Source organism: Necator americanus, chromosome X (assembly GCF_031761385.1).
Source record: "Necator americanus strain Aroian chromosome X, whole genome shotgun sequence".
NCBI classification, from domain to species: Eukaryota; Metazoa; Nematoda; class Chromadorea; order Rhabditida; family Ancylostomatidae; genus Necator; species Necator americanus.
Window position 1 is genome coordinate 1198628 of NC_087376.1, and position 14044 is coordinate 1212671.

The window sequence follows — 14044 nt, forward strand, 5'->3', positions numbered from 1 at the left end:
TCAAATTTTACATTTCATAAATTTTCGTCATCATATAATAGCTATAAAGCGCACAAACACAATGGTACACAGGAGAACAAAGCAATGACGTTGTGAGATCCCAGAGATTCGTTAGATTCTCGTAAAGCCTTCAATTAATTATGGATGATGAACAAAATGACGTTTTTGGTGTGAAAGAAGTGTGGTCGGAAAAAAATAAGAATGAATACACCAAGAAAAGAGAAATTAGCACACATAAAATAATCTAAATGACAACGATGTGCTCTTTCCTGACCAAGTTTTTTTCCTCAATATCCAAACGAATCACTTATCAGCTACTATTCTTAATAACCCAACAGAAACGCAGAAAAAAACCTTAAAACGTTATTAAGAAATAAGTTATAAGATGAAGGAACTTATAGAAAAACATAATGTTGGATATAAGGGCAAGAAAAATACCAATAGAATAGAGAAACATATTTTCTCTCAACATTCAAACCATGCATATTCACTTTTTAGAGCTTTTAAGATGACTTCCATTGATAAAGCGTTACATCTTCCAAGCAAATTGATTTAGGCATGAATAAGAAAAACAAATAAATAAATTTACAAACAAATACACATCTATATAACATATTTTGTCCCAGAGGTGAAGTTGTAAGCCGTGGTATCTTCTTATGCTGAGCTTTTTACGTATAATAAGCACTTAAATCTTGCTATTGTTTTCAATAATGAACCTGTTGTAGTTAGTCTTTTTACTTGTCGACACGCACTTCCCTGATATTTTAGGTTTGCACTTTTCTTGCAAAATGGACAAGATCGAGAAACATATTGAAAACTCGTTGTTTATGAAGAGAGAGAAAATGTCGGAGTTTAAAACTTCCATAAATACACCCCTTGGACCTGACATTTCAATAGGAAGGGAAAATGGACGACTTCGGTTAACCAACATACACATATACAAAAAACAAAATATGCATAAAAAGGAAGAAGCTATAAGGATTCTATTGTACATTGCCAGAATAGAGAAGCATCAAGTCAAACAGCACCGATGGGAATCGATTGAGAGAAAGTCCAGGTTGGCAGAAGTGAGACGTGTCGCAACGACAAGCGATAAGACTTCGACCCAATTATAGGAACCTCATGTATTGTTGAAGATCGAGTTTAAAGAAAAGAATAGAATAGAATGTATACGAATCATTTACACACATCAATACGAATGTGTTCGCCCAAGAAGAACAATTCCGATTGAAAACAACTGGTAAAAATTAAGTCCAGCTAAGGAAAGACTGTCTGTTGTATCAGTATCAGTACACTTTATTATATAAAAAAAGTGCTCCAGAATAGTAGCCAGGAAAATGAGCTCCCAATCCTAGCGAATTCCCAAGGTCGATCAAGAACACAGGCATTGCTGGCGTACGCACGCGACGACGTTGGCGAGTGTGCGCTGCACACGTCAGTGTCTCGAATGGAGCGCGCTTTTACGTTCCGATTCCTTGACGATTTTCACGAATATTCCGTGGACAAATCCAGTCGAGTTCAAAGTTCCCGATGTCCTCCATTCAGCTAACATTTAGTACAATGTTATTACATCATTTATGAAGTGTTATACACACTATAAAGTGTTTTCATAAAACTCTCTCAAAGTTTGCGGTTATTGTTCAAATGTTCCTGTTAGAACACTCGATCACCTACCGTATCCTTAAGTACATGTAACCTCATTGAGAACTGGAGGTACAAGGTCGTATACGGGAGTTTTTATACGTTCATGTGAGGTCAGTTCTTGTTGACGTTCTCGGATGTATACGTATCAGAGGTGTTATACATCCGTTAGTCCAGAAAATTATCTAAATTTAAGGAAATTTGGTTGCAGTCTCTTTTCATCAAACTCCTTAATTCATGAGAAGGGCTTTGAATTTGCTGACAACTTTGAACAGAGTGATCGAAAGAATTAAGAGCGATATTTTTATCGCGAACAGCTCCCCCTTCCTAAAATAGTTTCCAAGGACCTTTCCAGCTGCTGGAAGAGAGAATCTTCAGCTCTCCTCTACAATGATGAAAAATCCAACGCATATGTAACTTACAACAAAAAAAAATGGGTAGATACCTGGCGAAATCTCCCTGTAACTCCTCATTTAATCTATTTTGTGAAAATTTGATACTATTATTTATTGTTCAAATGTTAACAAATCATAAAACAATTAATGAGTATATGACTTAAGATCACATCATACCGATGTACTATTTCCTAAACTTGAAACGTGGAATTTTTAGATTGTTCTCAGGACAATGTTTTACAGAATAAATTCCAATACGGCTTCATTCGTCAATATCTGAGTTGGGTAACGTCGTCCATACTCAATTAGGTCTAAAGTGATATAATTAAAAACAGAGTTATTTATAATTTAATCTATAATTTTCATATGTCGATCAATACCCATGAAATCAGTGAACCTTGGCGAGCGGCAATTTCTACGGTACACTGTTTACGCAGGTGGTTTTCAAGTACTGGGAAGTTCGGACTTATTCAAATATTTACGGATGTCTTTGCCGATGAAAGAGAATCGATACCGTAACAAACTAAAAACGCCATTTCTCAGAAAATACCTATCGTCCTCAGAATTGCAGTATTCCTCCGGAAAAGATATATTGTAATCGTATGAGTACTAGAGATATCATACAAAAACGGATCCAAAACTCGTAAACAAAACTTTCCAAGCCATTCTGTACAATATATATTTTATATATTCTATATAGTACATCATATTAATCCTGGAGGTGGAGTTTTTGCTTGTAATATTTATTTACGATTTATTCCCAATAATCATTCGATATTTCCTTACTTCCCTTGAAATCGTAGGATAATCAACTCAACAAGGTTCTGGAATACATTTTATTTCAGATTTACTTGATTGAACCAGCACTTTGGCAATATTGCAGGAAGATATTGATTTGTTCGCATGTAACTTCTGGATAGTAAAGACGAATAAGAGAGCAATTACTTCCAGCAAATGAGGAAATATCATAGATTCCGAATTTTTCTCCAATTTTTCTCGTCTCCTCGCATAGCTTCAAAAGTTCTTCTTGGGTGTATGAGTTCCCTGTTGATTTGTCGTAGATTGGCTGAAAAAAAAGACATAAAGAAAACAAATGTAATCATTTTAACAGCAGATTTCTACTCCCAGATACTGTATTTGTAGCGCTAATAGCCATGAATGTAGATAAAACGATTTTTAGAAAAAATCTCTTACTTCAAATGTGACAACAGTTTCTGTGGTAGTTTGAATTGGGGATTTTTCTTCTTCAATATATTGCTGAAACGGTAAAAAAGGTATGCAACCGAATTTGTCCCTACAGATACCGATCTTCGTACCGTATTCCATGGATGAAGATCCTGGTATGTGTCTTTGATATGGCGACCTCCGCGCGGTTTCACCTTCACCTTCCGCATCTTTTTCTTCTTTCCCTTTCTCCTTTTCTTCCTCTTCTTTTGTATTTTCGGGACAATTCGGACGTCCTCTCCGGAAACATTTGAGGCAGTCTGCAAGTACGGCTACTGGACTATTTATAGAATTATTGGCAGTATCCGAGCAGGAAAATCTTTCTGAAATACAGTGAGGTTGTCGGGACACTCCGAAGGAGGGTGTTTGAAGGAGGATGAGGAATGGGTTGGATCATCCATGAATTTCGAGTACACATAAAACCAAGTGATAAGTCTCAAAAAAATTTACATGGGCAGAAATAGATTAGATTGATTAATTGATATTGATTAGAAGGATCATCATTAACATGCAATCTTTTTCTGCTTTTTTTTCAGGATCGAGTCAAACAAAGATTTGAAGATAACGGAACGTACAGCTTGGGGAAACAAAAAGCACGATCATAACACATCAACAAAGATCAATAGCTATAGAATGAATTGCACACTGGCTTGAAACACTTATAAAACCAAGTTTACCTCAACGGGCTGTACGGGGCTTTCAGTAGTAACAAATTGAGGAGTTTCCTGGATGTAGCTGGTTGCATCTATCTTCTCCTCGGATGCGGACGAGACATATCGATATTCCCGTTCCTAAATGATTACGAAGCTGATCAGTTCTTCACACTTTAGGTCATTTATTGATTGAATGATTTTGTCTGCAATTACGGCAGTATGTGCTCATCTAATTGATCGATATAGTTGCTAAGATTGCGTGTTGATCCACGAGGTCTTCGTCATTGAATTAAGATAACAAGAAAATTTTCATGGGCTAGAAAATCGGAAAAGTGAAAAATCCAGAATAACTGGATTAATTAGGTTCTAACTACAAAACAATAATTAGCAGCACAAATACCTGTAGAAATCCGCCAGTTGAGACCACTTCAGGATGAGCCAGAGATCCGACTTGCACCTGACGTAACCCCTAGAAATTGTGAACCAGCATGTGAAATGTTATAAATAATTCATAAAAATATGAAGAATTTTGATTTTTAAAATATCGCAATCACACAAACCTCACATAGACATATTAGACCCGTAATGAATAGGATACGAGAATTAATCATGTCCGCCAGGCGGACGGACCTTCAAAATGAGACCGAACCGCTGTCGTCGGATTTCTTGTAGCTTTCTAGGCTAGTAATACGCATAATGAAAAATTAATAAATTTCTGAATTACATGTGACAGAGAGGTGATATGAAAATAAACTTATTATGAGTAAGTATAAGGGAAACATGCAAAGCTGCATAAATAAACATGTGGATGAGCCAGGAAGAAGAAGATTCGTTCCACGGTTTGTTCCTTTTTTCCATGTTACTTTCCCCGGATATGGGAGGTGTGGTGACAATGGAAACGAGATAGGGGACGAATTGCGCTGCCCTAGATTCACCACTTTCGATGCGATCGCCGGGGGAAAAAAACTCCGACAAGATGTTTCGAAGAAGTTTTGGGCCACCAGGTTGAATTGTTTGATTTTAGGGATTCCCCAGAACGAATGCATTCAGATGTTTTATATTTCTACAGTGTTGCTACAGTAGGCGGTGAACAAAGAAGTTGAACCAGTCCGACGACCTAAATTATTGATGAACAACGGATCATCCATGTTTGGTGCAGATTCAGGAGAACTTCATAGAATGTTCGGACGATGAAAATTTACAGAACTAGGAAAATTTCCTACAGAGGGAAGTTTCTGTACGGGGACGTCTCAATTTTTAAAAAGTTCTCTATAGGTGATTTTGAAACACATTTCGTTAGACGATGCGAACAGAAATTAACTATAGGAGGGAATCTCTCTGGCTTTTCATAATGGATTTCAGGGAATACTCAAGCGTTTCTGGAGTTCCTTTAAAAAAAAAACTCCTGGAAATGCTATAAAATATAAATATTATAGTGTGAAACACGAAATATATGTCAAATTTTTTTATTAACCTTGGATACGACATACACTGAGAACAAGCAGGCAGGTAGAGATCGTGCGCTTCTGTCAGCCTGCTCGCTAAGCCAAAATTAATATAATAGTTGCGAGATCAATAAAAGTAACAAAGTATACCGTATACTGAAGACCACGATTTAATACATTAGAACTCGTAAAACAACATGTTTCTAATCGAGGCTAACATCAATCGTGAAAATAACAAGTACCTTTCGTAGAGGTTTAAATTCTATAAAACTCACAATGCAAAAAAAAGAGAAAAACATGGGAGATACAACTGAAAGTCACTGAGACCTTCGATATACCTCGTCCATGGATACGAGGACTCACGATACGCTTAGTAAACTGACACAAATTTTACAACTTACAGTTGCTAGTAATTCCAAAACGGGAACATTCCGCTGAAAAACTTGTTTGTTTGTTTTTTTTTTCTGCAGGCTATTAAGAGGTTGCGAACGCATACATACTGTAGCGGAGTTGTGTCTCTGGAAACGGAAGCACGAAAATCCTTGCAGCGCGTGACTACGGTAGGCATATCCGAATAAAGTGTGAGGCAAAAAAAACCATCAAAGAAGACGTACTAATTCAGTCGAACACTATCGAGGCAACCAGAACTAGCGGCGAGGAGATTTTCGACCGGATTAGAAATTCCATGTCACAGAGCGACCGTGACAGAGTTACTAGAAGCGTCTCTGACGGTGACGAGGTATATCAAATAATTAGGTGAACAATGAAAATGTTAGTGAATTCATGAACAACGCTACAGTAACCACCAAACTCCTAAAAGCTTGGTCTGAAAGTAAGGAACAAGTAATTTAACAAATAGTAAATTAACGAATAAATTCAAAATTGATTTGATTATGAACACAGATTACGGTTGAAAGCTTCCAATCACGTCTTGCTATTGAAATGGACGACGACAGTTCGACACAGTTGACATAACTTACTAAAAAAAATTATTATCATTAGCTACATTCGATCTACTTCTCCTATGAAGAAGTAAGAATCTTCAAATTAACTGTATATAAGTCACTCTCTCCAAACTATTCTCATACCATTCAATAACTAACAGTGAAACATAACTTCCATGATGAGACACAGAGATAGGAACATTTCCGATGAAAGGTGGCTCGGAAGTTGAACACACCAAAAACCGAAAAGTTATCGTTACTAAAGTTAAAGTTACTGTAATCCCGTATCTTTATTGAGTCTACTAAAGTATATTCGGGTCATAGCGACCTAAAGCTCAGTGCGGTTGCGTAAGCGGCAGCTGTCGAAGCGTTGCGGTAGAGCGTAGCGGCCAGGATCTTGCTAACATCACTCATCGCTGCAGTTCGCAATGGTCCCACCTCGATTCCTACCGCTAACTCCACCGCGCCGCTTCAAGCGCAGTCGCTTACGTAACTGCACCAAGTTTCACGTCGTTTTGACCCGAATATAACTTGTGTTTAAACTCTTCGGGCAAGAATTCTCAATTAATGAGTGAAAATGAAACTATTAATGTTAACGTGATTGGAATGAAATTATTAATGTGAAAGAAATTATATAAAAGATAGAATTTAGCAACGACCAATTGTCGTGACGGCACATCTATAAAATACGTAAATACACCACAAACCACTTTTTGTCGTCAAATTCTCAACTAACAAATGTTTATCGGTGAGGACTTAGGGTGCAAAAATGGTAAAGGTAGTGTAATAATTCAGGAAATATTCAGCATCTGGCGCTCTACTTTCTCCACAATTCTGAAGATCCGCTCTACACCGCGCCCCCTTACTGCTGGTCTGATTTCGACGGATCTACTGTGAACCCGGTGAGAACCTCAGCGAGCGGTTGAAAACCTCGCCTCTTCGTTTCACGTAAACACCTACTCGATACTGCAAAATAAATCAAATCCCAACATGACTTCACCTCTCCAGGAAACGTTGTCAACGCACAACAAAAACGTTAGATTCGTGGTCGACTTACCCCGTAAATTAAAGCGGAGGGGAATTCGAAAAAATTCCAAGCACAATGCATTACAGTAAAAAAAAAGGAAGTTGATATGCTTAAAAGGGTGGAGAATTATTTCAAAACCGTTGGAAAATGTTAGTGGTGATTATTATCAGTTGCGCATTGCTTATCTTTAAGAGCTTCTCATATGAAATTGTTATTTTAACTCATACCTCTTTTCTTACCTCATCAGTTTTTGGTTTTTTAGCTTCGACTTGATCTTGCGTTGAGGTGTCAGCTGCTCTTTTAGCATTATTCTCATTTCTTCGGTCATCTCCTTCATTTTCTCCATCGTAGAACTCACCAGCATCCTGTGTCACACCATCCATAATGGATCCTGCAATAGGTAACCTAATTTGTCCTAAACAATTAATCTAAAAGCCTTGTGAGGTCATCAATCCTCATTCGAGCTTATTTTGAGGAGCAAAACGTGGCTGTATGAGTCGTTCTGAGGACAATAGGAACTCGATGTGAGAAATAAATAAAAAAGAAATACAAGTCTATAACTTTATGTAAAAACATGTAAATTCTGCGGCGCTTTAGCTCCAATCACCAAGAATAAAGCAACCCCATACTTTTCATCATGTAAAACAGAAACTCACGATGCAACCGCACGTCTGGATCTGCCATATCCTGACCAAGTGAAGAATCATTTAAGACCTTCAATGCATCTTCAGGAACAGCTGCAACGTAAGTCTTTTCACCCTTGGATGAAATCAAAAATTGATTATATCGAGAACTCACGTTGCATTTGCACACTTGGAGCAAATGTAAGTTTTTCCAAATTCTGAATGACAGCTTCCCTAGAAAATTCCCATACTTCTAGATGAATCTAAAGTCCCCAACAATTCAATTCTTACTGGATTCTTCGTAAAGACTCTGGGGTATTTTCGTTGGATGCGCTTGAAGGATCGATGTGGAGACGATAGTTGGGACCGAAGTATTCGAAGTAGTCATTGTACGGTAATTCTAGAAAGCAAATGACGTTGTCTGTAACTTTCTTCACAAGGGGCAGTATCCGAACGATTTTGGTTTTCATCTCATACCATCAGATGCAGATGGTAGGAGATGAAAACCAATTTCGTGCAGTGAATTAGTCGTTATTAGACTATAGCGCATCGAAAATTACGCGGTTTTTCTAAGAATTAATTTTACATCATTCTCAATGAGGAGAGAGGACACGTTCTGCTTACCATCCGGTACCTCCCGATCCACAGCCAACGTTGTCTCATAAGTCCAACATCGTGCTACGTTCCGTGGTGTATAGCCACCACCTCCGACCATCATTAGGGGAATATTTTGAGCACGGAAAAATTTCACACATTCACCATGACCTATAAGGTGAATTTGAAAAACAATGAGAAAAAAATCCAGGAATTACTTGAAAATTTACCTCGTAACGTTAAATTAAATGGGCCAAGTCGATCACCATTCAGAGAATCAGCACCACATTGTAGGACAACAGCACATGGTTGGAACCTTTCCATAACTTTTGTCATGACCTGAAAAGATTTTCTTTAAGAAAATGATTTCATTGCGATTGAATGCAATTGAAATTACAACTCAACTACACTGTAAGACTAAATAGCCTCCTATAACTAACTCACAAATAGAGTATTCATTCTTTTTGCTAGTTTTCATGCTCTCTTTTAGAACAAGATATCAGCATGAACAGAGAACGAATAAAAAGTACTGCCCATGGCTAAACTAACAATAAAAGCAAGCTCAGCAGTCAATGGATTCTAAAATGTGGATCACATCTGGCCAAAATACGTCAAAAGTTTTAATTTTCCAAAACCATTATCCAAAAAATGTTGAAAAGATGCTGAAAGATGGTGGGAACAATAAAGACACAACACTACATGTCCCATAGGAAAATTCCAATCGATTTTTTCGACAATTTTCTAGAAAAATTCTAGATGCGACATAAACGGATATCATGACAATACCTGGTCCTCACCTGGAAATAGTTAACAGCTTAATTAACAACGAAAAGCAAAGTAACCAAAAGAATGAGTAATTACCCTCAAAACGGTGTTTGTTCCCAGAGGAATATAAATGAGAACACTTTAAAACAATTCTAAGAGATATTTTCCAGAAAAAAAAATGGTAACAGAATAATTCTGAAGAAACAAACAGCACTAATTCATTTACAAAAATAAAGCTTGAGTTCCATAAATTAGCAAAAGAGAAAATCCTGACTGCACTAACTCATGCTGTGACGACGACTATCACACCATTAAGCGCCCAATAAACTAATCAATAACGCACGCAAAGTCAACCATATATAAACAAAGAACTCAAAGAAATAAAAAAAGAAAAACAAAGATGATTAGAAGAGACGTACCGGTTTAAATATACTCTGATACGCATCATCTGTGATTCCATCTTTGAGAGGTACGTTGAGAGAATACAGCCTTCCTTTCCCAGCACCAATGTCCTGGAAAGATAAATAATTATTCCGGCAAAAAAAGCAGTAAGTTCTCAAGCTATATACAGAATAAGGCATCTGAAAATTAGTTTCACCTTAGTAATACCATATAAAATCGTACTTCAAGGACACCAGTGTTCGTGCATATTGTGGAAAAAAAAAACAAAATTATTTTTGTAAAGCAACAGAGATTTAAGGGTTCACAGACGATGAACAAAACCGTTTTATAATCGAATTATGTCCCAATTATGTTACTATAAGACTTCCTAAGACAGGTTATTAAGGTACAAGGCCCAAGCTCATCGAATATTTACGGTTCTGAGGCAATTCCTCACCTAATCCGAAACACTAACACGATAATAGCCAGAAATAAGCATTATCTGTTACCCTATTTGGAAAAAAAAACCTCGTAAGCCAATGAAAAATAATGGATAAAATCTCCAGATAATCTTTTTTTAAAGGAAACAACAAACTACGGAATAGGTAGAATACGCATGAGAAGAGTCCCGAACGGAATCTTCCCGCACGGTAGTGAGTGAGCGGCATTAGATTCATTAGGATAACATTTATTGTCCAGTACCTTCCAATCGACTAATTCTATTTGAAACAAAAATTCTACCACTTGATTGCAGTTGTGGTCCATTGTTCATTCACTTACCTATGGCCGGCTCTAACCTGAGTTGGGACGAGCAAGGATCCAGTCGCGACGCAAGTGCGCGGGCGATTGCACCCGTGGTGGGACCCCACTTTGCAATCGTAGAAAAGTGGTCATTTTGACCCGACTCCACGCTATAATTTTTCGAACAGGGACATAAACGGCCCATTGAAAGATTGAAACTCCAGAAACTGGGCGCATCCTTAACACTTGGACATAGAAGGGAGTTCTACGGTTCGACACGTCTTCCATTCCATCAAAACGAACTCAAAAATGTCTGGATTAGAATGAGCTCTTGACAGAGAGCAGGGGATAGGTCGATGAATCGAACAAAAATAGTACCGAGAGCTTGATCACATATTCTTACTTTACATTAGAAAGCACATATTCTTCATTTTTTGTTTCTAACCTTCAGATCACCAGTTCCTGGGAAGAAATCGCCATATTTATGGAATGATACTGTCATAACACGATCTGTAGTATAGAACGCTTCTTCAACTCCATCTCCATGATGCACATCGATGTCCACATACAGTACCCTAAACACCATAATCCTAGAAATATGTTTCTGGAAGAGAATATAAGGAATAAGCAAATAGCCAACCTCTTATGATACTTTAATAACTCTAGGATTCCAAGTACAATATCATTGGTGTAGCAGAATCCGCTGGCCTCGCTTTTCTTGGCATGGTGGAGACCACCCATCCAGTTAATGGCAATATCGGCTTTTCTTTTATTGAGCTTCACGGCAGCGGCTAAATCCCGAATCGATCGAATACCGTCTCTTTACTTCTATTACTGTAGAGTCATCTATAAGAACGGTACCTAACGATCCTCCACTACTTAACTGGCAGAACTCGTAGAGCCCATCGAAAAGTGGACAGTCCTCACCGACATTAACTGAATAGAAAAATTAATTTTTGAAATTGGGATATTCTCTGGATGGACTTACATTTGAGCATTTGTTTATTGTACATTTTTAGGTTGTCCGGACTTGCACATTTAAGAAAACTCATATATTCCTCGCTGTGGAAGCGAGTCATTTCCTCGAATGTCGCAGGAAAAGGTCTCTAAAAAAGAGGTAGATGTAATCAATTAAAAGATCTGACTTCTGAAACTCTCCGTTTCTCTTCCCAATTTCTGACCGAGTTTACAAGTATCCAAAATTCTTTCTAACTAAAATCGTACGGAAAAATTTGAAAAAAAAAGGATTTACGAGAAATTTCAAGGAATAGGACATTGTCCAAAACGCTAGAATATTCCTGAGCCATTTTTTGCACATAAAAAGGACCCATGTAGGAAAACATGTGCAAGTAAACTTCGCTAAAGTAAAATTTACTCACATATACTTCAAGATCTCTGTAGACTCCATAATTCAATAAGAGATGATGGGTCATCCGTATTCTGTGTGGTTTCATAACATGTCCTTGACCATAGTAATAATTTCCAATATTGGCTAAAAATTCAATATCAAATTCTAGCAACAAAAATTTGTTCGTCAATATCTTTACTATTTTTTTTGCATATTTTAGAGACTCCCTACATTAAACCATTTTAGATGATCTCGTTTAGAATAGAGGAACATACGGTTCTTCAAACAAAAGGATCAAATCCAGAAAATTCGAGGAAAAAGCTTTCTCCTGAGCCAAAGAATTGTAGTTCTATGAATTGGTCAAGAACTTTATCACAGTGCGCTGTCGTCAATGCAAGCATCCACCAGAGTGGTGGTTATCGATTGATCTCAGCAATACATCGGATCCAGTCCGTTTTTGGATAGTAAACGCCAATGCATCTACTCAGAATGGAATATCCCATCTCAAACAGTAAGAACTTACAATCGTAGTAATAAGCGACTCTGCGTTTTCCATGTTCTTTGATCGGCCCGTTGTTAGAATTCATGGAGCTTCCGGCTACGATCTCGAATAACTGGAAATTTTATATCGATTGATTGCTGGCTACTGATCAATTTTATAAGCGATCGTTTTAGAGGAAAGATGAAATGAGAGTAGGTTTCTGATTGCTTCTTTTCGAATGTTTTGCTAGCATTGCCTCCACCTATTTTTCATCCTCATAAGGATTTTAAGGGGCTTGTTTTGAATTCTGGATTAGAAAAAGTGAGGAAAAGAGAAGGAAAACATCATTAACGATCCTAAGAAATGAAAAAAATAAACGAAGAGAGGATCAGAGGTTCAGTGCAAAGGTAGGAAGCGAAACTCAAGAGGGCCACCCAAATCGGCAGACAACCGAACCAAGTGGGTGGCCTTGATCGAGTTGGTCAAAAAGACGGTAGTGCTCGATCTGTGCCGTTATTGAATGATCTCCGCTTTTTGTGGAATTGGTGGTTTGATTTAAAATTTTATTTGAGATTAATCAAAGAATCAGAACGTCAGAATAGGCAAAAATAAATAATAAAACTTTTAAAAATTCAGATTTCGATCATAAAAAGTGGATTTCGTTCAGAAATCTTGATGGAGAAATATCTTAAAATTCAATTCAAGTAATCTATATTCATATTCAGTATTCAACAGAGAATATAGCAGAAATAAAAGTGAAAATATAATTAGAAGGCAGCAATATCCATGCAAAGGAAAACAACCCCTCATAATGGAATTAAAATATTATTATTAGTAAAATTAAGAAGGAAAAATTCCGTAAAATCACCAATATACATTCAAGTCTCGAACAGCTAAGAAGAATAAGTCGTAATGTTTTTGTTTTTCGATTCTATTTCAAACAAGTAAAAATAAATCAATAATGGTGGAGCGCGAAAGACTCAGTGGTGGTGTGTGGTCGCTGAAGGGCTGGATGGGCGTGAGACCTTCATAACAGTCCCTATTCTATAGGGCTGATTGCCGATTTATGTATGGGACCATTGAAAAATGATCATTGTATTATAAATGAGATCATTTGAACCATCTAAAATATCGCTTTATTGTAATATCCTGGGATTCATCAACAATCCTGGCGATATTAGTCATTCGACCGCTTTTAATTGATGTTTTGGTCATCTCTGGATTTTTTTTTTTGAGGTTCATAGCAATGGGTACGTTATTGAGAATCAGTCATAGGAAAAAAAGTGGATGACGTAAAAGAGTTATGATTATGGACATAGGTGAATGAAGAAAATATCCAATTATTCTTATTTGGATAGTTTTTTTTTTCAATTATTCAACTAGTCACTTCCGATTTTGTCCACCAGTCAAATATGGATGAATCGACTCAGAGACGATCATCCAGAAATGGATCAATGACAGCTATATTTCTTCTATTAATGGAATTGACCTCGAGAACTCAAGTATTACCTTTGTTAGTATGTATGGTATCAAACGATAATTCTATGTTTAACCATAAGTGGAAGTATTGATTCGGCTAGAACTATGATGTTTAATCTTTGATTTGTTTTCTTACACATTGATTTCTCTCCTGAACAACTATCCATAACATTTTTTCTTACGATGATCATAGAACAGCTATTTGTTTTCTTACAAGGATCTTTGATGCTTTTTCGGATATTCTGATTTGTACTAAATAACTAATTCAAGTGTTCAATAGTACTTTATCTAGAAATAAACAAT

The 14044-nt window shown here is 37.0% G+C and overlaps 2 protein-coding genes across 2 annotated transcripts; both read right to left on the minus strand.

Annotated features, from left to right (window-relative positions):
- Window positions 1-2883: 2883 nt before the first annotated feature.
- RB195_021163 (uncharacterized protein) lies at window positions 2884-4524 on the minus strand (the record flags this gene model as incomplete). The annotated part of the gene is made up of 6 exons (XM_064207764.1): window positions 2884-3102; window positions 3231-3293; window positions 3353-3520; window positions 3938-4051; window positions 4314-4382; window positions 4474-4524. The coding sequence occupies 6 exons, from the start codon at window positions 4522-4524 to the stop codon at window positions 2884-2886; spliced, it is 684 nt and encodes a 227-aa protein (XP_064063645.1).
- Window positions 4525-6334: 1810 nt separating this feature from the next.
- RB195_021164 (uncharacterized protein) lies at window positions 6335-12368 on the minus strand (the record flags this gene model as incomplete). The annotated part of the gene is made up of 14 exons (XM_064207765.1): window positions 6335-6337; window positions 7569-7720; window positions 7986-8066; window positions 8128-8186; window positions 8244-8352; window positions 8577-8717; window positions 8777-8885; window positions 9731-9823; window positions 10879-11008; window positions 11074-11224; window positions 11295-11369; window positions 11422-11539; window positions 11813-11925; window positions 12305-12368. The coding sequence occupies 14 exons, from the start codon at window positions 12366-12368 to the stop codon at window positions 6335-6337; spliced, it is 1398 nt and encodes a 465-aa protein (XP_064063646.1).
- Window positions 12369-14044: the final 1676 nt, after the last annotated feature.